The 22,516-nt window shown below is 44.9% G+C and overlaps 1 protein-coding gene across 1 annotated transcript in view; it reads left to right on the plus strand.

Annotated features, from left to right (window-relative positions):
• Positions 1–13,633, plus strand: part of SEPTIN11 (septin 11) — a 116,786-nt gene extending 103,153 nt beyond the window's left edge. Inside the window, exon 10 of the mRNA XM_032224549.1 lies at positions 13,420–13,633. Coding sequence (XP_032080440.1) covers positions 13,420–13,435 — 16 coding nt within the window. The 3' untranslated portion in view covers positions 13,436–13,633. The remainder of the gene's footprint in view (positions 1–13,419) is intronic.
• Positions 13,634–22,516: the final 8,883 nt, after the last annotated feature.

Genomic DNA, 22,516 nt, shown 5'->3' on the forward strand with positions numbered 1-22,516 from the left:
TTTTTTGTGGTGGAACCCATTCCCCCTCCCCCCTATGACTATCTTGGAGAACAAAAAACTGGCTGTGTTCCTCTTTTTTTCATAGGAATTTTATTTATTTAGAATTTTATCACTTTAGAGTCTTTCATAAGAATCCCTTCCTGGTGTTAAAGGTTGTCTCTTTTTTTTTTTTTACTTCTTCCTTACTTCCTTCCCTCTCCTTTCAACGCTTCCAATCGTGTTGGAAACAAGCCTGCAAGAAACCTACGAAGCCAAGAGAAATGAATTTCTGGGTGAACTACAGAAGAAAGAAGAGGAAATGAGGCAGATGTTTGTCATGAGAGTGAAGGAGAAGGAAGCAGAGCTGAAGGAAGCAGAAAAAGATGTAAGCAGAACCCAGCGTGTTAGAAAGGAAAAAAGGGAATGAAGGCCCGATTTTTAGGTGGCTGTTGGGCCGCAACCAACTGGCCTTCAGTACCTTTTTTTGCTCTCCCACACAGGTGGAGAAGAAAAAACCCTACTGTTGAAATTTTTCCTAAACAGATAGATCCAAAGAGAAGAGCATAAGTGATTTGAAAGCATAAGCTGTTGTGGTTGTGACCTGCGTTTCAACGTTTACATTTTTTGTGCCTTTTGGATAAACCAGTACGCAGAACAGCAACTCTTGGTGGTACATCTCTTTTCTCCCCAAAAAGTGGAGAAAGGTCTGGCATGAGACAGAGTAAAGTGAAGATAATGCTTTATGATCAGGCAAACTGGATCAAATCTATTATAGTTCTTCAATTACATGGTGCTCAAAACATTATGTATTCTGACCTTGAAGAGGGCAACAGAATATTTACCTTATATTCTAGAATATGAGGATAGACCTGGAAGGAACCTTGGGGGTCTTCTAGTCCAACCCCTCTGCTCAAACGAGGAAAACCTACACAATCTCAACTGTCCAGACTCTTCTTGAAAACATCCAGTGATGGAGTAGCCATGATTTCTGGAGGCAAGCTGTTCCACTGGTTAATTGTTTTATATATAACCTCTAAACCAGGTTAATACAACTGCCTAATATGTAAGCAGCCCAAGTTCAAATCCCAAGGATAAGCGCACACACACACACACACACCACACACCACACAGACGAATATGACACAGGGCTCAGTTGCTAAAATGCTGAGCTTGTTCGAATCCCTAGTGCTGTGTAACGGAGTGAGCTCCCATTACTTGTTCCAGCTTCTGCCAACCTAGCAGTTAGAAAGCCTGTAAAAATACAAGTAGAAAAAATAGGGACCATCTTTGGTGGGAAGGTAACAACCTTCCATGCGCCTTTGGCGTTGAGTCATGCCGGCCACATGACCACGGAGACGTCTTCGGACAGCACTGGCTCTTCGGCTTTGAAACGGAGGTGAGCAACAGCCCCTAGAGTCAGGAACAGCTAGCACATATGTGTGAGGGGAACCTTTACTTTCATATAAGTCCAAGAGCTATTGCTATTGCTAGTCCTTGACTTACAATCGTTTGTGACCATCAGTTACAAGGGCACTGAAAAAGTGACTTACACTCATTTTTCACACTTACGATTGTTGCAGTATCCCTGAGGTCACATGATTGAAATTGAAATGCTTGGCTACTGACTTATATTTATGAGAGTTGCAGGAACTGGGTATGTCTAGTTTAATGAAAAGAAGGACCAGGGGAGACATGATAGCAGAGTTGCAATATCTCAGGGGCTGCCCCAAAGAAGAGGGGAGTCAAACTATTCTCCAAGGCTCCTTAGGGCAGGACAAGAAGCAATGGGTGAAAACTAATCAAGGAGAGAAGCAAGTAGGACTATGGAGAAATTTCCTGACAGTGAGAACAATTAACCAGTGGAACAACTTGCCTCCAGAAGTTGTGAATGCTCCAACACTGGAAGTTTTAAGATGTTGGACAGCCATTTGTCTGAAGTGGTGTAGGGCTTCCTGCCTAAGCTGCGGGTTGGACTAGAAGATCTCCCAAGGTCCCTTCCAACTCTATTCTATTCAGTTGTAGTGCCCCAGGTCATGCAATCCTCTTTTACGACCTTCTGACCAGCAGTCAATCGGGAAACCAGATCCACTTAACTATTACTATTATAGTATTACTATATACTATAATTATTATTAAGTTAATTAACAGCTGCAGAGATTAATTCAACAACTATGGCAAGAAAGGTTGTAAAATGGGCAAAGCTCACTTAACAACCTCCTCGCTTAGCCACATAAATTTTGCGGTCAGTTGTGGTCACAAGTCAAAGACCACCTGTATATGTTGACCGAGGTCCTAAATTTCCCGGTACAAGCCCTTTATGGCCCTGCTCTCCCTACTCCCAATTGTCCCGTCCTTATTTTTGGTTCCACCGCAAAAAACCCGCGTTCGACTAAAGGGCGCTCGACGAAACCGCGTAGCTGACGTTATCACAGTGTGACAACAGTGCGGAGAAAAAAAGCACGCTGTGAACGCTAAACCTAAAATTAACACCTAAACCTAAACCTAACCCCACTAAACCTAATCCTAAACCTAACCCTAAACGTAACCCTTAACCTAACCCTAAATCTAACCCTTACCTTAACTTGAATCGGCTTGCTTTCAAAGCGCTATTTAAAGCGCCCTTCTTTCTCCACGCTCGCTGTTGTCGCCCTGTTGATGACGTCAGCGACGCGGTTTAATCGGGCACGCTTTAGTCGAGTGCGGTTTTGTCGTGCCACGCTTATCTTTTTCCTTTCCCCGGTGACTGTCCTGTCTTTCTCTCTTCTGCCCTTTCCCTCGGAGCAGCTTCACGAGAAGTTTGACCATCTAAAGCGGACTCACCAAGAGGAGAAGAAGAAGGTAGAAGACAAGAAGAAGGAGCTGGAGGAGGAGCTGAACAACTTCCAGAAAAAGAAAGCCGCGGCCCAGCTATTACAATCACAGGGTCAACAGGCCCAGCTCTCAGCCCACCAAGAAGGACAAGGACAAGAAAAAGTAAGCCTTTGTCCGAGGTTGAGATCTATGGGCTTATGTTCCAGTGTGCTATCCTCTGTTTGCATGTCTGTATTGGCTTCTTCCCATTATCAGACTGGAAACTGGGCTCCCCCACTGCTAAACCCAGACTGAATATGATTATTATTTTTTTTGAAACACTATTTTTCCAAAAGAAAAAAGGGATGGGGATGGGAGGGGCGCAAGGCTCGGCTTTATTATTTTTTTTTTTTTACATGCCTGAAATATTTTTGGACTTACTTTTTTCCCCCCCCCAACGAGATGGGGAAGCAGAGACCAAAAAGCCATGCCACGAAATTGGCTTCATGTACTGTACTCACGGATTTTGAATAACTGACGCGACACCACCACCCCCCAGGAGCTGATAAATTCTCACTGTCTTCTCGGGTAAAGTTCTTAAAAGCGTTTTGCTTAATCGGGTAGAATCCAAAGCAGGAGAAGTTGGTGTAGGTGTGGACGTCATCTTGGGTGTGGTAACTTAGGGTGGAAGGGTTTGATTTTGGACCGTGGGAAGAATGAGAATTACCCAGGTTTACTTTTACCAAGTTGAGGAAGTGAAAATTAATAGCTGGAGAGCGGGCCGGGGCGGGGGGGGGGGGGGGGAGGGAAGGACGGAAGGTGTGAACCTGTGGTCCAATCTCTTAATTTTACCTAATTATGTATTTTCTTGTGCCAAAGATCTGAAAGAGCAAGGAACACTATTTGTAATATCTCTTAGCTACATTCTGAACTCTCCATAGGGCAGTGTTTCTCAACCTTGACGACTTTAAGTCCTGTGGACTTCAACTCCCAGAATCCCCCAGCCAGCGCTGGGGAATTCTGGGAGTTGAAATCCACAGGACTTAAAGTCGCCAAGGTTGAGAAACACTGCCGTAGGGTGTTAATTAAATAACGAAGCACAACATTAACAAACAGCACAACGTTAATCCTATTACATGGGCTCCCATTGCACAGTGATTTTTTTCGGGGGGGGGGGGTTAATTTGAGGCCTTGGTGATGTGAGAGGGATCCAAGAATTGGCTGTGGAGGTGGAACTGAATTTGGCAAGCAGAATCAAGAGTGCCATACGTAAAACATGGGTGGATCTTGTAAAAATTGGCTGTACAAGGTTCATTATGCCTTTCTCTTGAATATAAGCGTCTGTGAAGCACTGATGCGAGGTTACCGTATTTTTCGGAGTATAAGATGCACCCTTTTCCCTAAAAAAAGAGGCTGGAAATCTGGGTGCATCTTATACACCGAATACAGCACTTTTTTGACTCCTGAACCCCCCCCCTTCACCAAAATGGCTGGGCAGAGCGTTTAGGAGGCTTTCAGAGAGCTCCTGGGGGCTGGTGTGGGCAGAAATGAGCGAAAAATGGGCCATTTTTTGCTCAATTTTGCCCCCCCCCCAGTCCCCAGAAGCACTTTATAAGGTTCCTGGTGCCCTTTTTTTGACAAAAGACTTTTTTTGCTCATCCCCCCCCTCCCAGAACACTCTACAAGCCTCCTAAGGGCTATTCATGCCCTTAAAAAAAAAACAGGGCCCATTTTCATGAAAAACGGGCTGTTTTTGGGGAGGTTTGCAGAGTGCAAAAACTTTTTTTTTAATTTGCCTCTTCAAAATCTTTGTCCGTCTTATACTCCGAAAATACGGTAGTTTCAAAGGAGGATGGAGTCAAGCATCACTTACCTGGCTTTGCCCAGGTAACAGGACACTCCTCCTGCATTTTCAGTGCTTTGTCTCCTTTTGGTGGGCAGATGAGCTTCATTTAGAGTCTTCATACAGCTTTCTCCACATTCTAGATCAGGTGTGTCAAACTCAGTTTCATTGAGGGCCACATCAAGGTTGTGTTTGACCTTGGCGGAGTGGTCGTGGCCAGTTCAATATTCATATTGGGGGCACATGTGATGGCCCTAGCTCTTTGCCAGAGAAAACGGGCTCCCGAGCTCCGTTTTCGGCTGCGACGGCCTCCTGCAACTCTCTGCCCGCGAAAACGGAGCTCGGGAGGGCCACCCTGACCTCCTTTTTAGGTTGCAACGGTTTCCTGAAGCCACCCACAGTCTTCCTGAGCTGTCTTTTCACTGGCAGAGGCACCGCGGGCCAGTCCTTCACTGTCTCCAGGCCCCGCAGGCCAAATCTAAGCACCCCGCGGGCCAGATCCGGTCCCCGGGCCTTGAGTTTGACACCCCTGTTCTAGATCAATGTTTCTCAACCATGGCAACTTGAAGATGTCTGGACTTCAACTCCCAGAATTCCTCCGCCAGCATGCTGGCTAGGGAATTTGGGGAGCTGAACTCCACTCCTCTTTCACTTTGCCAAGATTGAAAAGCGCCGATCTAGCTGTCCATATGGATCAACTCTCAGAATCCTTCGCCATGAACATATTGTCTAGGAAATGCTGAGAATTGATGTCCAGGCATAATAATCTATGGAGGCTGGTTTTGAAGGACCAGGAGCATTCAGTGATGTATAAAAAGCACCAATAAATACATACAGATATTTATAAAATGTGGCTCTTGAGCGTGACTTGAAGGAGCAATCGAATGTTCTTGAGATGTCATCTGAAAGAAGATATCTCCTTTACCGCAAGTGGCTTGTCTGAGTTGAGAAGGCATGGTTAGTTAACAACCCATAGCTGAGTTTGCCCAACCAGGGTTGACATTCTTCGCCAATGTTGTGGGGGTCCATGGGTGCCTGCAGAATGGTAACGAAAGTCAAATGGCAAGCATAACATTGCAAGCAAAGCTCCAGCTTTTTTTTGTAGCTTTTCACCTGAAAAGCAGACACGGGCATTGAACATTTGTAGTTGTGGCTGCCATCTTGATTTTATGTCCCTGTGGACATTCCTCCTAGTTAGCCATAAGAAGCAGCAGTGGGGGTGATAAAATATTTTGGATCAGGAGACTGTTAGCTGCCTAGTTTCCCCACTTAGTCAACCAAAATGCATTTTCGTATCCATTCCATTCTTTTTCTCCTAGGAGTCCCAAACATGGATTACGTTTTCTTCCTAGAATGTAAATTAGGTGCTATCTTAATGTCTAGAAATTTTCCTAGGACAATTATAAATGTTTGTGACTAGATAACATTTTTTTTTTTTAAAAAAAAGATGTATAATACTTCTTTGTTATGGATATAAAGGGCGTCGGAATTGTTTTGCCAAATAAGTTTTGGAAGTACAAAAGACAGCTTGCTAATTTGTGACATTTCTATAAAATGCAAATGACTTCCAAGGTAATGTAATCCTTCCTCCATTTGTTGATTTAGATTCCCTGGAAGCTTATTCTCCAAAAAGTGTATGGTATTTAACAAGACATGATGCTTTGTTTTTTTGCCACGGCGGAACCGTGCTCTGCCACTAGGAGTCTTTCAAAATTGGAAACTGTACAAGGAGCAAAACGAAATGTGTATTGATAGCAACTGTGATTCAGCTCTGCTTTCCTAAGGAGCAGCCATGAATGTGTAGACGTGAATGTTAAACCATTTTTTAAATGAAGGATTCTATTTTTGATAACGGCTGCATGCCAATGGCCGTGTGTAAACGTACACCCTCGAGCAGTGTGCAAGAACGGGTGTGAAGTTCGACCTTTGTTAGATTTATGATTGTGTTCAAATGAAGGATTCTTTGATGGCACTGTTTCACAAAAGAAGAAGCTGTGCATGTGTGTGTATGTATGTGCACACACCGCGGTGTGTGCAAAAAAAAAAACACCTTTGGAATTGCCACAACCGTTGGTATGGGCCGAATGGGGCTGGAAACACCTCCAGCGAGGTTCAGAATAATCGATATAAACATTATCTCTGATTCGCATCGATTATGTTTTTTTGGTTGATGTATTTATGGGGAAACCCCAGGTTCAGTCCTATTTGCAAATAAAGAATTTAACGCAGGAGATCGTTTCAGCCTGAAAATCATTGCCACCAACCTTTGGATTGAAAATTGGAGGATTTGCTCCCCCTGGATATGTTTTCTAGGATTTGTGGAGTCATGGCACTTCTTCACATAAACGTCAGCATGACGTTTGACTCCTTGTGGCTTCTACTTGGCATTCTTGGTAATATTATGAAAGTGGTTCCACTACCTTCTTGTACACATGTTTTGACTTCTATTCTATCCAACTTCCCTGAAATTCTATGACAGTCACTCATCTAAGGAGAAGTTCGTCCTGACGTTTATAAGGGACAAATATTCTGTAAGCTGAAAGCCACCTCCCTACAATTAATTACCTCTCATCTTCAGAGCTGAAAAACAGCCGTGAATATTTCTGCGGTTCCTTCATAACTAGATAGATAGATAGATAGATAGATAGATAGAGTAGATAGATAGATAGATAGATAGATAGGATAGATAGATAGATAGATGATAGATAGATAGAGAGAGAGATAGATATAGATAGATAGATTAGATGATAGATAGATAGATAGATAGATAGATAGATAGATAGATGATAGATAGATAGATAGATAGATAGATAGATAGATAGATAGATAGATAGATAGAGATAGATAGATAGATAGATAGATAGGGCATACTATCACAAAATCTCCAGAAGTGTAAAGCCTACAAACCTGGATTTTTCAAAATGACCATCAGATCATTAGTATTTCTTATACAGTAATTAACACGTTTCTGATGCTAGTGAATTCTACTCCCCCTCCCCACTTGAAAAGAACTCTGTTCCAACTGCCAGTTGCCTCACATTCCATTACCTCAGTTCCAACTGGCAGATGAGCCACTTCCTTCACTCAGGAGCAGTCGAGGGCTCCTTACATTACTAAACTTCGGTACCTCAGCAAAATGACAATGCCTTTCACCTATGGAACGGCTCCCAGCTCAAGGTGGCGGGAGCGAATTCCCTCATGTGTTTCAATCCCCGACCACCACTGAGCCAAAGGATTGTGAACAGAAATTTCTCCTGCATAGTTTTGTCGCAAAGCACGGGTATCCAGCTAGTTAGATGTCAAAGCAAACACTTTCTTTTCTTGTAATTTTCCACATCTCACTAGCTGACACAGTCTTGGTGATCCTGAAGTTTGAAGCCCATTTACAAATGTGACACTCCACAACAGTTGTCTTTCAAAGAGCACCATCTCTTTTTCGCAAAGAAAAATAATTTGCTTTGATCCGAGTCTTCGAACTGCATGACTGTTTCCTTGTTTGACTGCGCGCTGAAAACACATCCTTGTTTGATGTCATTGTGAAGGACTCTCCGGGGGCTCAGTCAGTTTGCAATATAAAACTAATATGTTTTGAGCTTGAAACTTTTTCAACTGAGCCCTTTTTCATTGTCGTAGATCATGGAAGAGGATTCTCTCTGGGGAACGCAACCCTTCTTAAAGCACCTCGCGAGAACATTTATATGAATTAATTATGTGTTCACTCATGACCCCTCTTCTTGTGGGATCTAGTTCTTCAACAATTTGGTTCTTTCTACCGAGAAAAGTGTTTGGAAACCCTGGGTTGGGAAAGACAAGGAAATAATTCTGACACTTCCAGGGTCAGTCCTGTACTGCAACTAGGAGCAAATAATTGAATTATTACCCCATTGTAAGATTTTTTTCCCCCTGCAACAATAAGAGGTATGATTTTTTAAAAACAAAATGGAAGTCCTTTAACTTTGCAAGTCCATAAAACCCAAATTGCAGGTACAATTTCTTTTGTATTCATGGAGTTCCCCCATGTGGTCGTAATCTCGCATTGCAGTTTACAAATGGAGAGAGCAGTTCACACATACAAATCAATTTGTGTTGGCCATATTCAACAGACTTAAATTTATTTATGTGCTGACTTAAGCGCCCTGCTAAGCAGCAATTTAAAACATTGTCTTTACATGGGCATCTAAAGAGGCATCATTATTAGGTGCACAGCAGAATGGCAGGTAGCTACAGTTAACTCAGATTCCCACAATCCATGACTAGAATAGGACCATTACTGGGTTTTAGCTATTTATAACAGGCTTGTGCAACACAAAAGGGGGGGGGCATGATGGTTCAGTGGTTAATGAGCCCAGGTTTGAGGTGCCGCGCAAAAGGGTAAGCTCCCTGCCCCAGCTCCTGCCAACTTAGCAGTTCAAAAGCATGTGTGTGCTCCCGCTAGTAAACCGGTAGTGAAGATAAGAGGATACCATTACTGGGTAAAAACATACCATGAGAAAAAGAGTAGAGTCAGATCTAGAATATGGAGAGAGAGAGAGAGAGGGAGGGAGGGAGGGGGAGAGAGAGAGAGAGAGAAGAGGAGAGAGAGAGAGAGATCTTATTTGCAATATATTGTATGTGTGAAATTTCAATAAATGCAACTCATAAAATGCTGTTGGCAGGCAAAACAGTTTTCAGCGGTTACAGATTTTAGAAAGGACACCTTGCAAATTTGGCTTTTTAACGTCACTGATTCGGATTGAAATTCAACTGTCACGTGAAATCTAGGAAAGAATAAAGATTAAGATAAAGGCATATTAAGTTCTGAGATTCTTGAGGATTAAATCAGAAGAGCAGATATTTTGGGTTAATTCTCAATCTGGATCATAAGTCAGATTTAAATTTCTGTTTAGCAACTCATCAACCAGGGAATTATTTCACCTGAAATCATTTTCTCCCTTAGATTTTGAACTATAAACTAAAGTTCCAAGCTGGTCCAACAGCGGGAAAATATTTTTAATACTTCCAACTACCCCAGGCAATAGGAATGACTTATTTTTATTCCATGAGAAGCAACATTTAAGGCAGAGGAACATACTTTCAGAAATAAGCCACATTCTCAGTACTTTTTTTTTTTTCTGGTGTCATAGATTAGATGTCATTATTCAAATATATATTTCTGTCCCATCAGTGAATCACTGATTTAATAGGAACAGACCAGTGGTAGGATTCAAATAATTTAACAACCGGTTCTCTGCCCTAATGACCATCTGGGTAGGTGGGGCTTGGTAGTCATGTGACTGAGTGGGCGTGGCCAACCCAATGTCACTCAGGTCGATGGACGCTTCGCCTTAGCTGTTACAATGTAATAAGGGTTAACCGGAGAGGCAGTTTCTGTAAGCAGGTCAATAAAGATGAGGCTAGAACAACACTAGAATGTTTCCTTCCTGCCTTCCTTACAGGATTAGCCCTGTAAAGTGGGAAAAAACAAAAGGAGATTTCTTCCAACAGCCGGTTCTCCAAACTGCTTAGAAAGTTAGCAACTGGTTCTCCCAAATAGGTGCGAACTGGCTGAATCCCACCACTGGAACAGACCACTGGTGTTATTAGAGACTGAGACTTCCCCAAAAAGTACGAGGCAGATTCCTGGTCCCGACAAACCCCCTTTATTAAACGAATGTGAATTCCTCTCATTCACATTCAGCAAGGCCTGGCAAACAGTCTTTCAAAGGAATATTTATGACTACAGACCTTATCTATCTTGGAAAGCTGCCATGTAAATATTTTCCAAGTGAGGTGCTGTGCAAGGAAAGTCTTGGCACAGAGTCTCGGAGATTCACGGACAGATCTTCACACTCCTGAAACGAAACGAACGAACGAACGAATTGTTTCCTGCAAAAGCCCACTCCCCTTTCTCTCCTCTTTTTTTCCCTATGGGAGGAGCCAATCACCTTCCACCTGTGACTTTACTCCCAAGTCAACCCGTCTTTCTTAGCGGTTCTTTTCTTCTGGCAGCTCTGCGCACGCGCACACTGGGAACAGGCTCCAGCTGTTCCTCTGCCTCACTGCTGTCTGTCTCCGAAGGCAGCTGAGAACTGCCAGACGGCCTTCGCCCTATCTCTTCCTCCAACACAGAGCCCTCGTACGAGCCTTCCCCAGCCTCCAGGACTCGCCCATGTTCCTCCCCAACTTCCTCACTGTCCGAATCTGCTGCCAGCTCCACTGGCAGGCCACAACATACATCCAGGCATTAAAAAATATCAGGAAAAGGGTTCCCCCCCCCCCTAGATTAGTATCATCTATGCAAGGAGGGTCCCCCCCCTCTCTATAGAGCATTGAAACAAGGAATGTTTCTGTTACAACCCTGGAAAAGTACTTTCTAGCTACTGTAAAAGGGATTGCAATATATATTGTTTAGCTGTGATTTAAAATACAGCAGCTTTTCTTTAACTCGGGGAATTATGTAGCATGTCCAATTCAGAGTATAGCTAAAAATTATTTCCATCGCATCCAGTTGGCTGAGTTCTCCAGTTTTATTTAATCTCCTTTGCTCAAGTGCTTTCGATCCAAAATACAGTGTATTGCACAGAGCTACCTATTTGCCTGTTCAACTGATTAATGCTTGATAAATTCCAGTTTAAAGTCCAGGGTCTGCATGGACTTATATTATCTGTCCTAGCTTTCGCATTCTTGCAAAATAGGGAATTCCCGTGTAGGTGTGTTGATATGTCCAAAGTTGTGTTCAATAGTACTGCATTCAATTTATTGTCATATATGGTGGTGACTCGGTGGCTAAGATGCTGAGCTTGTCGATCAGAAAGGTCGGCAGTTTGGCGGTTCGAATCGCTGCGTAACGGAGTGAGCTCCCGTGACTTGTCCCAGCTTCTGCCAACCTAGCAGTTCGAAAGCAGGTAAAAATGCAAGTAGAAAAATAGGAACCACCTTTGGTGGGAAGGTAACAGTGTTCCATGCGCCTTCGGCGTTTAGTCATGCTGGCCACGTGACCACGGAGACGTCTTTGGACAGCGCTGGCTCTTCGGTTTTGAAACGGAGATGAACACTGCCCCCTAGAGTCAGGAACGACTAGCACATAATGTGAGAGGGGAACCTTTACCTTTACCAGAATACAGCAACTGCAAAATAGGTTTTGCGTGGTAGGGAGCTCAAGTTAAATCGCTCCCTTGAGCACAGTTGGGAAAAACCTCTGTCTGAGAATTTTTAGAGAGACATAGAAAGCTGCCTTAAGCTGACCTAGTTTTGAACATCACACTGCACTTTAAGTACAAATTGTTGAAAATAATCTCAGTTGGCTGGGTCTGGATAACTCGATGAGCCACAAACATTTTTGATTTTCAAGCTGCACCCATGTCCTTTGTGCAGTCCGTTTAAAACAAAGCCAACTTCCCGGATGTTTTAATGTTGCGACGGCGAATCTAAGGCACGCGTGCCACAGGTGACAGGCGGAGCCATTTCTGAGAGCGCGCGAGGCATTGCCCTGGGTTCACCGACAAATGCGCGCTCGACAAAAGCATGCTGACGAAACCGCGCCGAGAAAACCGCAAGTTCTAAAGCGCGCCGACAAATGAGCGAAGAAGCGCGCCGACAACAGGGCGCCGACAAAAAAGCGCCTTCAACAAACAAGTGATAACCGCGAGTTCTAAACATAACCCTGAACCTAACCCTGAACCTAACCCTTACCTTAACTGAAATCGCACTTTTGTGGGCGCGGTTTTGTCGGCACGTTGTTGTGGGCACGTGTATGACGCGGTTTTCGCGCTGTGGTTTTGTCGGCGCGCTTTTGTCGTGCGCGCATTTGTCGGGTCACGATTGCCCTCTCAGCTCCGGTGCACATGCTGGCCAGCTGATTTTCGGCCTTGATTTTTGGCCATTTCTCGCCCTCCAGAGGCTTCCCTGATGCCTCCGGGGGGGTGAAAAACTGCCCGATGTGCAAACTGGAAGTTCAGGAATAGACTTCGGTTTCCGCGTTGGGCTGTTTTTCGCCCTCCGGAGGGAGATAAAAGCCCCAACGGGCAACCTGGAAGTCTGTTCCCGAACTTCTGGTTTGTGTGTTGGGTGGTTTTTTGCCCTCTCCAGTCTCCTAGAAAGCCTCTGGAGCCTGGGGAGGGTGAATAATGGATCTATCGGGCCACCGGAAGTCAGAAAACGGCCCATTTCCGGCCTCTGGGGGGCGGGGGAGGCCGTTTTCGCCCTCCGCAGGCTCCAAGAAAGCCGTGTGTGCATGCGTGGGGCAGCGGCGAGGGATGTCACGTGCGCATGCACAGGGGCACAGGATAGGGGCATTAAATTATGGGGGTGGGCACGTGAGCGCTCGTGTTTTTGGCACCCGAGCCTTTTTCGCCATCGCTGGTTTAATGCCAGGTGTGGAAAATTGAGCTGTGAAATCCAGACTGCCGATCGATTGTTTGGTTGGAAGTGTCGGGGTTTCAACTCTGCAATGCTCCTCATCAGTCAATCAACGCCACTCTGCTTTCGGACTTTTTCACTTCTCAGAGAAAGGGCTCATCTGCCCACAGCTGGCAAACTTGGCTTGTGGTTTTGTAATCCTTTGCACGAGATGTTTTTTTTTCCCCTGCAGTCAAGTTGACCACGGAGAGGGGGCGAATTGTGGGAGTTTTTTTGTTTTTTCTTCCTTTTATTTTATGTTCCGTAATAATTCCTTTGCCTGGGTTTCCGCCACGAAGCGAGAAACAAATGTCAACTCTTCCTCCTTCCCCTCCCCCCAACCGTTGTTCCCCCTCCCTTTATTTTCCCCACCTTTTGAGTTGCTATTATTTCTAACATTTCTATTTTCGTGTTTGTTTTTTAATTTGCAGTTCAAGCTTCACATAAAGGCTGCCAAGTCAAAGGATGTTCCTGCATTCCCCTGCTTTTGCAGTAATGTGTTTCGGCCATCTTATATCTCTTTCTTTTAAACACGAATCCTTCCGATCAGTATTAGTATTAAGGGGGCGGGTGGGTGAAGCAGGAGTCCTCCTCTTCCTCCCCCTCCTCCTCTTTGTCTTTCTTCTTCCTTCTCCTCCTCCTCTTCTTTCTCTTTCTCTTCTACTTCTTCCTCCTCCTCTTTTTCCTCTTTCTTTTCTACTTTTTCCTCCTCCTCTTCTTCCTCTTTCTCTTCTACTTCTTCCTCCTCTTCTCCTTTTTCTCTTCTTCTTCCTCTTCTTCTCCTTCCTTCTCTTCTCCTTTCTCTTCTTCTCCTTCCTTCCTCCTCCTCTTCTCACTTCTTCCTCCACCACCACCTCTTCTTCTTCTCCTTCCTTCCTCCTCCTCCTCCTCTCCATCCTCCTCTTTTCCTTCTCCTCCTTCCTCTTCTCCTTCCTCTTCCCCTCCTTCCTTCCTCCTCCTCTTCTTCTCCCTCCTTCCTCTTCCTCCACATCTTTTTCTCCTCCCTTCTCTTCTTCCTCTTCTTCTCCTTCCTTCCTCCTCTTCTCCTCCTTCTCTCCATTCTCTTCTCCTTCTCCTCCTCTCCTCCTTCCTCTTCTCCTCCTTCCTTCCTCCTCCTCTTTTCCCTCCTTGTCCTCCTCCACATCTTCTTTCTCCTTCTTTCCTCCTCCTTTTCTTCTCCTTCCTCCTCCTCCTCTTTTTCTTTCCCTTCCTCCTCTTCTTCTCTTTCCTTCCTCCTCCTCTTCTCCTTCTCTCTATTCTCCTCTTCTCCTTCTCCTCCTCTCCTCCTTCCTCTTCTCCTTCCTTCCTCCACATCTTCTTTTTCTCCTTCCTTCCTCCTCTTTTCTTCTCCCTACTTCCTCCTCCTTTTCTTCTTCTTCCTCCTCCTCTTCTTCTTCCCCTTCCTCCTCCTCTTCTCCTTCCTTCCTCCTTCTCCTCTCTCCTCCCTCCTCCTCCTCCTCCCTCCTCCAAAGCCCAGCAATGGTGATGTTCTTTGAAATAGATGAAAGGATGAAGACCAAAGAGTTCATGAATTGGGTCCCTGAGGTTCAGGGATGTTAGCAGGGAGGGAGTCTCCCCCCCACACACAAAAAAAAATCAAGAAAACAGCCACAACCATAAAATTGGAGGCCCTGTCCTTTTTTTTTTTTTAACGTCCATCCCGATTCTCATAAAGAGATGACAGGGCCTCAACCAACGGTTATGATCACCATATTGAGGTCATTTGGACATGCAGGTAGTCCTCGACTTACGACCCTAAATTCCTGTTGCTGAGCGAGAGAGTTGCTTCTACTTCTTCCTCCTTTTCTCCTTTTTCTCCTCTTCTCCTCCCTTCTCCTCTTCCTCTTCTTCTTCCTTCCTCCTCCTCTTCTCTCTCCTCCTCCTCCACCTCTTCTTCTTCCTTCCTCCTCTTCTCCTCCTTCTTCCCATCCTCCTCTTCTCCTTCTCCTCCTCTCTCCTCTCCTTCCTCCTCCTCCTCTTCTCCTCCTTCCTTCCTCCTCTTCTTCTCCCTCCTCCTCCACATCTTCTTTTTCTCCCTCCTTCCTCCTCCTTTTCTTTTCCCTCCTCCTCTTCTTCTTCCCCTTCTTCCTCTTCTTCTCCTTCCTTCCTCCTTCTCCTCTCTCCTCCCCTAAATTCCTGTTGCTAAGTGAGAGAGTCGCTAAGTGAGTTTTGCCCCCTTTTTACAACTTTTCATGCCACGGTGGTTAAGTGAATCACTGCAGTTCATTAAGTCACTAACCTGGTTGTTAAGTGAATCTGGTCTTCCCCATCGACTTTGCTGGTCAACAAAAGGTGATCACCAATCTTTGGGAGACTGCCTCGGTCATAGATATGAACCAGTGGCCCGAGCATCTCAAATTGGATCCCATGATCACGGAGATGCTGCAATGGTCTTAACAAGTAAATGGTCGTAAGTCACTTTTTCAGTGCCGTTGTAGCGTTGAATGATCACTAAATTAACGGTTATGAGTCGAAGACTAGCTATACATCCATGGGGGACTTCCCTGTTGATCCCTGGGTCAACAGAGATCTTCTTGAATGAAACCTGGTGGCCGATGAATACCTTATAATGGCAGACTTGACCCTTTCCTTCTGGCCACAACCTTTTGAGGAGCAGGGAGGAGCAAAACCACATCCTTGACTATCCTAATATTTTAACGGAAAGCAACAAACTTATCTGGGAGTCCCATTGAAGTCGATGGGATTGCCTTCTGAGTTCATATATGAAGGATCGCATGAGCCTTAATTTTTAATTCCCATTAAAAACCACTCGTATTTTACAAATTTGATTTGTGCCTGGAATTTCTTCAAGATCAAGAAATGTATTCATTCTCCTTAGGTTTTTAGACTTGTCATATTCTTCCGCGGCTCCGCACACATTTTTCTCAATAAGGATCATATTTTTTGCAAAGCCATCATTGTAGTTATATTTGCCTTGGCCTTTTTTTTTTTTGGTACCAACAAAAAAATTCCATCCATTTTTCAAAAACTAGCAGGAAGTGAAAATAATTCCTGACTTGGAATAACTGTATGAATTATGTCCTTCCAAAAGTCTCCCAAGATATTGCAGAGATCTATCATGGAAGGAGTGCATTATCCCGGAGAGTGCATGTTTTCTTGCCTCTCTGGAGAAAAATACGATCAGGCTAAATTCAGCTGGGTTGCCAAGTCACCTTCTGTCATTGAGGAATTCTAAAGTTCTAGGCTGCATGAAGGGATAGAATCAAGATCACGTGAAGTGTTAATACCACTTTATAATCCCTTGGTAAGGCCACACTTGGAATACGGCATTCAGTTTCGGTCACCACGATGTAGAAAAGATGTGGAGACTCTAGAAAGAGTTCAGAGAAGAGCAGCAAAGATGATTAGGGGACTGGAGGTTAAAACATATGAAGAACGGTTGCAGGAACTGGGTATGTCTAGTCTTATGAAAAGAAGGACATGGGGAGACATGATAGCAGTTGTCCAATATCTCAGGGGCTGCCACAAAGAAGAGGGATTGATTTATTTTATTTTATTTTATTACATTTATATGCTGCCCTTTTCCCCAAGGGGGACTCAGGGCGGCTCACAATTCAAATCAGGGGAGGGGGGTACAGACAAGAATAAAAAAGACGGAACATAATAATACATAATTTAAAAAACACACAGCAGTCATACCATTCGAGACGGGGGGGGCAAAAGCTCTTTAGCCCCAGGCCTGTCAGAACAGCCAGGTTTTAAGGGCTTTGCGGAAGGCCTGGAGGGTGGTGAGGGTTCGAATCTCCACGGGGAGCTCGTTCCAGAGGGCCGGAGCAGCCACAGAGAAGGCTCTCCTCCGGGTAGTCTCCAGTCGGCATTGGCAGGCGGATGGAATTCGGAGGAGGCCTAGTCTGTGGGATCTAATCGGTCTATTGGAGGTAATTGGCAGCAGGTGGTCTCTCAAGTACCCAGGTCCAATACCATGAAGGGAGTCGAGCTATTCTCCAAAGCATCTGAGGGTAGAACAAGAAGCAATGGGTGGAAAGTAATCAAGGAGAGAAGCAACTTAGAACTAAGGAGAAATTTCTTGACAGTTAGAACAATTAACAGCTTGCCTCCAGAAGTTGTCAATGCGCCAACACTGGAAGTTTTTAAGAAGATGTTGGATATCCATTTGTCTGAAACGGTATAGGGTTTCCTGCCTAAGCAGTGGGTTGGACTAGAAGACCTCCAAGGTCCTTTCCAACTCTGTTATTCTATTCTAAATAAAGCCAGAGTACAAATGCCTAGTAGGAAAATCATCCTGATGTTCTACAGTAGTGGCAGGAAAAACTTAGGCAGATCAGTGCTTGGAGTGTCACTGATGCATTCATTTTGGTTGCCACGAATCTCCTTGAGACCCAACCTTAAGCTCCCAAGCTCAGATCTTTGACTAGTGGCTCTGTCCATGGGTCAGTGCAACAATCCAACATCAGTATGCATCTCTGACTGCTTAGGCTTGTACTGGGATTTTCAGCAAAGAAGAAAACCTATTTCTTTCTTCTGGTTGCCACGAAGAAGGCTTGCATACTTCTAAAACATTTTAATGACTATCAGCCCAGAGGTGTACCAAAAAAACCCCAAACCCAACCCACAAAGAAACTTGTTTCTTTGTCTTAATCCCATCTTTCAATCACCAGGTGCTCAGTCTATATATGGTCAAATCCTGGACGGCAATGGTAGGGCACATCTCAGGATGTTATGTTATGCACTATCAGGATGTTATGGCGTTTTAGGAGTTTGTTTTCTCCTGTGTGGTTCAGCGTGGCTCTGCATGCCCTGGTATGAACTGGGCCATGGGGGACACACACCTACACAAGGAACTATATTACAACATGGAACAATAAGGACTTTTCTACCTTGAAAGCTATGCCATTGTATTCTGCTTCCATGAAGTCCTATCCAATCCAATGCTTCTTCCAGGAAGAACTGTAAAGCGACAGAAACACTGGGGACTGATTGCATGTTATTTTCTGTTTCGCATGGCTCTCCACTGGCATAATACTTCTGAATTTCCCTGGGTGCTTATACATGGGCCTCCTGATTCTTAACTCAACCCAGCAGGTTGATTTTTCTTTCCTTTAACCAAACAGCTCTGGGGAGCTCGTAAAAACTAACAAATGCAACCTATATCCAATCCAGAGTTGCAATTTTTTGTTTGTTTGATTCAGTGGTGGGTTTCAAATAATTTAACAACTGGTTCTCTGCCCTAATGACCAACAGGGTAGGTGGGGCTTGGTGGTCATGTGACTGGGTGGGCATGGCCAACTCAACATCACTCATGTTGATGGGCACTTCACCTTAGCTGTTACAATGGCAATAAGGGTTAACTAGAGAGGCAGTTTCTGTAAGCAGGGCAATAAAGATTAGGCTAGAAACAACACCAGAATGTTTCCTTCCTGCCTTCCTTACAGGATTAGCCCTGTAAAAATGGGAAAAAACAAAATGAGATTTCTTCCAACAACCGGTTCTCTGAACTGCTTAGAAAGTTACCAACTGGTTCTCCCGAATAGGTGCGAACTGGCTGAATCCCACCACTGATTTGACTGATGATTCATTCCATTTTGGTTTCTTCATCTAAGCCATTTTAAGATTGGGGGGGGGATTGGGCTTTTAACTCCCAGAATGCTGGCTGTGGTATTCTGGGAATTGAAGTCCACCTGTCTTAAAATGGTTCAGGTTGGAAAACACCAACCTAACGGAACAATAGGGCATGAAGTAACTCCTTGCGAAAGAGGCTGGAATTCCAAATTTTCCAAAATGAAAGGGTGTCTGAAGGAATTAATTAATTGCCTGTTTGGAAAAAGAGAAACATAATTCGTAACCGTTGGGATCAAACTTAATGGGATGATGGATATTAGCGCCTGACTTTAAGCCAATAGCACTATGTACTTTCAATGAATGTGTTTCATACAGTCTTTTTTTTAAAAAAATCTTGCCAATTCTAGTAAGTATGCAAAAGCCTTTTCCAACCGCTATCCCCTAATTAGAGGAAATATCAAACTTTCTGATATGACAACCTGCTGAAATGATAAATGACCCCGTGAACAAAACAGATGATGACTTCCTTGTGGTTAATATTGGTAGAAAATGCACTTTTAATACTTCATTTTTTTTAAATTCAGCCAGTAAAATGGTAGAAGGTTACATTATTTAAAAAAACACTCATTTTCTTGAATTTTTTAAAGGTTCCAATCATATCCAAAACAATTTCTAATAAGAAGGGGGAAGCTTGCCTACCCTTGCATAAATCCTAGAATCTTCATCTTTCTGACGCTGTCTACCGTAAATGAGAATCTGGTCCATTTCAATTGTTTTGATCCGCAAAATAAATTACACCTCAAGCAAACGGCAACACTTCGCTGTTGTTTGGACATAATAGTCTTTAAAGGAGACATTTAAACTTTGTGAAAAATAAGTAGACATGCAAGCATACTAAGAAAAGAGGACGAGTGGAAAAGATTTGTAAGCTCAGCAATACTCAAAAGTGTGGATTTGCCTTTCACTGTTTGAGAATCTTTTCTCTGGTGAATTGAGATGACACCTGTCACAATCCACAGGTAACACTGGTGAAATTGATGCTGGAGATGAATTCTGGGAATTGTGACAACTAGCATTCTGACCCAGGCTTCCTTAAAAAGCATGAAGCAGAGTCTTGGTCCCGGCAAAACCCCTTTTATTTACACGATTGTGAAATCCTTTCATTCCCAGTCAGCAAGGCTCGGCAAACAGTCTTTCTGAGGAATGTTTATCCACACGAACCTCATCTCGTTTGGAGAGCTGCCAAACTAGTTTCCGAATGCAGGGCAAAGGCAAAACTTGGCACAGAGACTCACAAACAGAACTTTCCACTCTTGAAACGACAGAATGAACGAATTGTTTCCTGCAAAAGCCCCCTCCCCATTTGTTCCTCTTTTGTTTCCTCTGGGAGGGGCCAATCACCATCAAGGTGTGGCTTTACTCCTCGACCCTGCTTTCTTAGTTGGTCTTGTCTTCTGGCAGCTCTGTGCATGCACACACTAGGAACAGGCTCCAGCTGTTCCTCTGCCTCACTGCTGGCTAGCTCCCTCTCTGCCTCCAATGCAGAGCCCTCATCTGAGCTTTCCTCAGCCCCCAGGACTGGCCCATGTTCCTCCCCAACCTCTTCACTGTCTGACTCTGCTGCCGGTGGGCCACACACAACAACTAGCTAGAGAGCACTAGGTTGAATCTTGATTTGGCAGATGGGCATCTTGGCATCTTGGTCCTGGGAAAGAACAAAGCCGTGAGTACTGAGCCAGTTGGAACCCTGCGAAAACTTTCAATGTAGACTTTGGATGGGGAAAGAAGGAAGCTTTTTGCCAGAATGATTTTTACACGTTCGTCGTCGTTAAATGGCGAGTCCAAGCAAAGATGAATGTACAGATAAGTTCTGCAAGGGCGAAGTGTTAAATTATTTCGGTTCTCCCACAAATTTATTTTCCATTTTGATGTATTCCAAAAGGCGGACCTCGATTCAGCTCCTTGGCTTCCCGAATCCATTTGTTTTCAGTTGATGTCCTACCAACTTTGTCCCGGCATCTAACGAAGTCGTCTCCTGTTTTCTTGCCTTTTTAAACCGCTTTTTGAATATACACTGCTGTTCTGATCCCCCCCCTCCGTCCAGTAACGAATGCCGAGACAAGCTTAACTGTAATGTACTTTAATAGCAAGAAACCAAAACCTCGGTGGCTGAAAGCCAAGCATAACAAACAGATAAGGACCTTGGCAGCAACTCAGACAAGCCTTGGCAGCAATCCAGCCTGCCAAACTAGTTACAAAAGTTCTCCAACTTTTAGTCAATATGTTGACTTCTGCGAGAGGGGCGTGTGCACAACCAGTCTTTTTATAGTCTGGAGAGGAGCCTAATGACCACCAGCTGAGTGCAATTACCTCCTGTAACTGCGCAACTGTCCCTGACGCCTATTAGCTCTTCGGTGCCGGGCATCCAGGAACAACTCACTACTGGTGTCCGGATCACTCTCTCTTGTCTCCTCCCCACTCGTCCAAGGCTCAGGCGCCTCCTGGTGGCCAACCAGCCTCTCTGCACCCTGCTCGGAGTCGGAACCCTGTCCAGGGTCCTCCACATCCTCCAGAGCCGATTCAGAGGGTCCCTCTCTGTCGGAGTCTGGTGGCAGCTCCAACGGCTCCTGCTGGGCCACAACACACTGCTTAGTCTTTTCCCCCACACATTCCATTGCTTCTCCTTTCCAACAGTTGAGATGGATTTTAAGGTTTTCTTGCTCTTCACTAATGCAAAAACTAACCCAAGGCGGAGCTTTATCTTTCTTCAACTAAACATGGGTTTTCTTTGGGGGGGGGGGGAATGTAACAGGCTAAGCGTGGAATTGAGCTATCACAAAAGATAAAACAGATAAAGCTGTGATGGTGAACCTATTACACAGGTGGCACGCCAACCCCTCTCTGCCGGCAAGCGAGCTGTTGCCCCAACTCAGCTCCACTGCACATATGCGCATGCCTCCCACCGGCCAGCTGATTTCTTGGTCTCTTGGCATGCATGAGGGGCGGGGTACATGCAGGAGACACATGCGCAAGGGAGTCATAGGTGGGGGAGCCCCCCTTATGGCCCATTTTTGGTCCCAGGCGGCTACAGGGGGGGGCTGCTAGGACCAAAATGGGGGCGGTGCATGCGGGGAAGTTGGTGCACACGCATTGCATTACGAGTGCGGGCAGCATGCACTTTCGGCATGCAACGATAAAAAGATTAGCCATCACTGAGATAGAGTGTAGAGTGTGTTCCTCAAAATTGGTAACTTTAAACTCTATGGATTCTCGCTCCCAGAATTGCCCAGCCAAGCTGGCTAGCGGGGGGGGGGGATTCTGGGAGTTGAAGTCCATACAGCTAAAAGTGGCCAAGGTTGAGGAACACCAGGCTAGAGATGAAATAGCTTTTATGATGAACGGTTGCAGGAACCGGGCATGGTTAGTCTAGTGAAAAGAAGGACTAGGGGAGACAGGATAGCAATGTTCCAATATTTGGGGGGCTGCCACAGAGAGGAGGGGGTCAAGCTATTTTCCAAGGCCAGACAAGGAATAATGGATGGAAACTGACCAAGGAGAGATTCAACCTAGAAATAAGGAGGAACGTTTTGGCAGTGAGAACAATCAACCAATGGAACAGAAGTTGCCGTCAGAGGTTGTGGGAGCTTCATCACTGGAGGCTTTCAAGAAGAGACTGGACTGCCATCGGTCAAAAACGGTGCTTGGGTGGGGTGTTGGACTAGATGACTACAAGCAGAGGTGGGTTCCTACCAGTTCGGCAAACCGTTAGTAACTTGGCAGCCTGGGTCCCTGCAACTGGCAGCGACCCAGGCCTGCCATGCCCCCAAACCGGTTCTCTCTCTCATCTTGTTTTTTGCCTTCTGGACATGCGCAGAGCAATTTTGGTTGCACTGCGCATCAAGTGTGCAAAGCATGCTGGTGGGGGTGGCGGAGCACCCTTGAGCGAACTGGCAGTAGCGGCAACTGGAACCCACCCACCCCGCTTAC

This window comes from Thamnophis elegans, chromosome 9 (assembly GCF_009769535.1).
Source record: "Thamnophis elegans isolate rThaEle1 chromosome 9, rThaEle1.pri, whole genome shotgun sequence".
Taxonomy (NCBI): domain Eukaryota; kingdom Metazoa; phylum Chordata; class Lepidosauria; order Squamata; family Colubridae; genus Thamnophis; species Thamnophis elegans.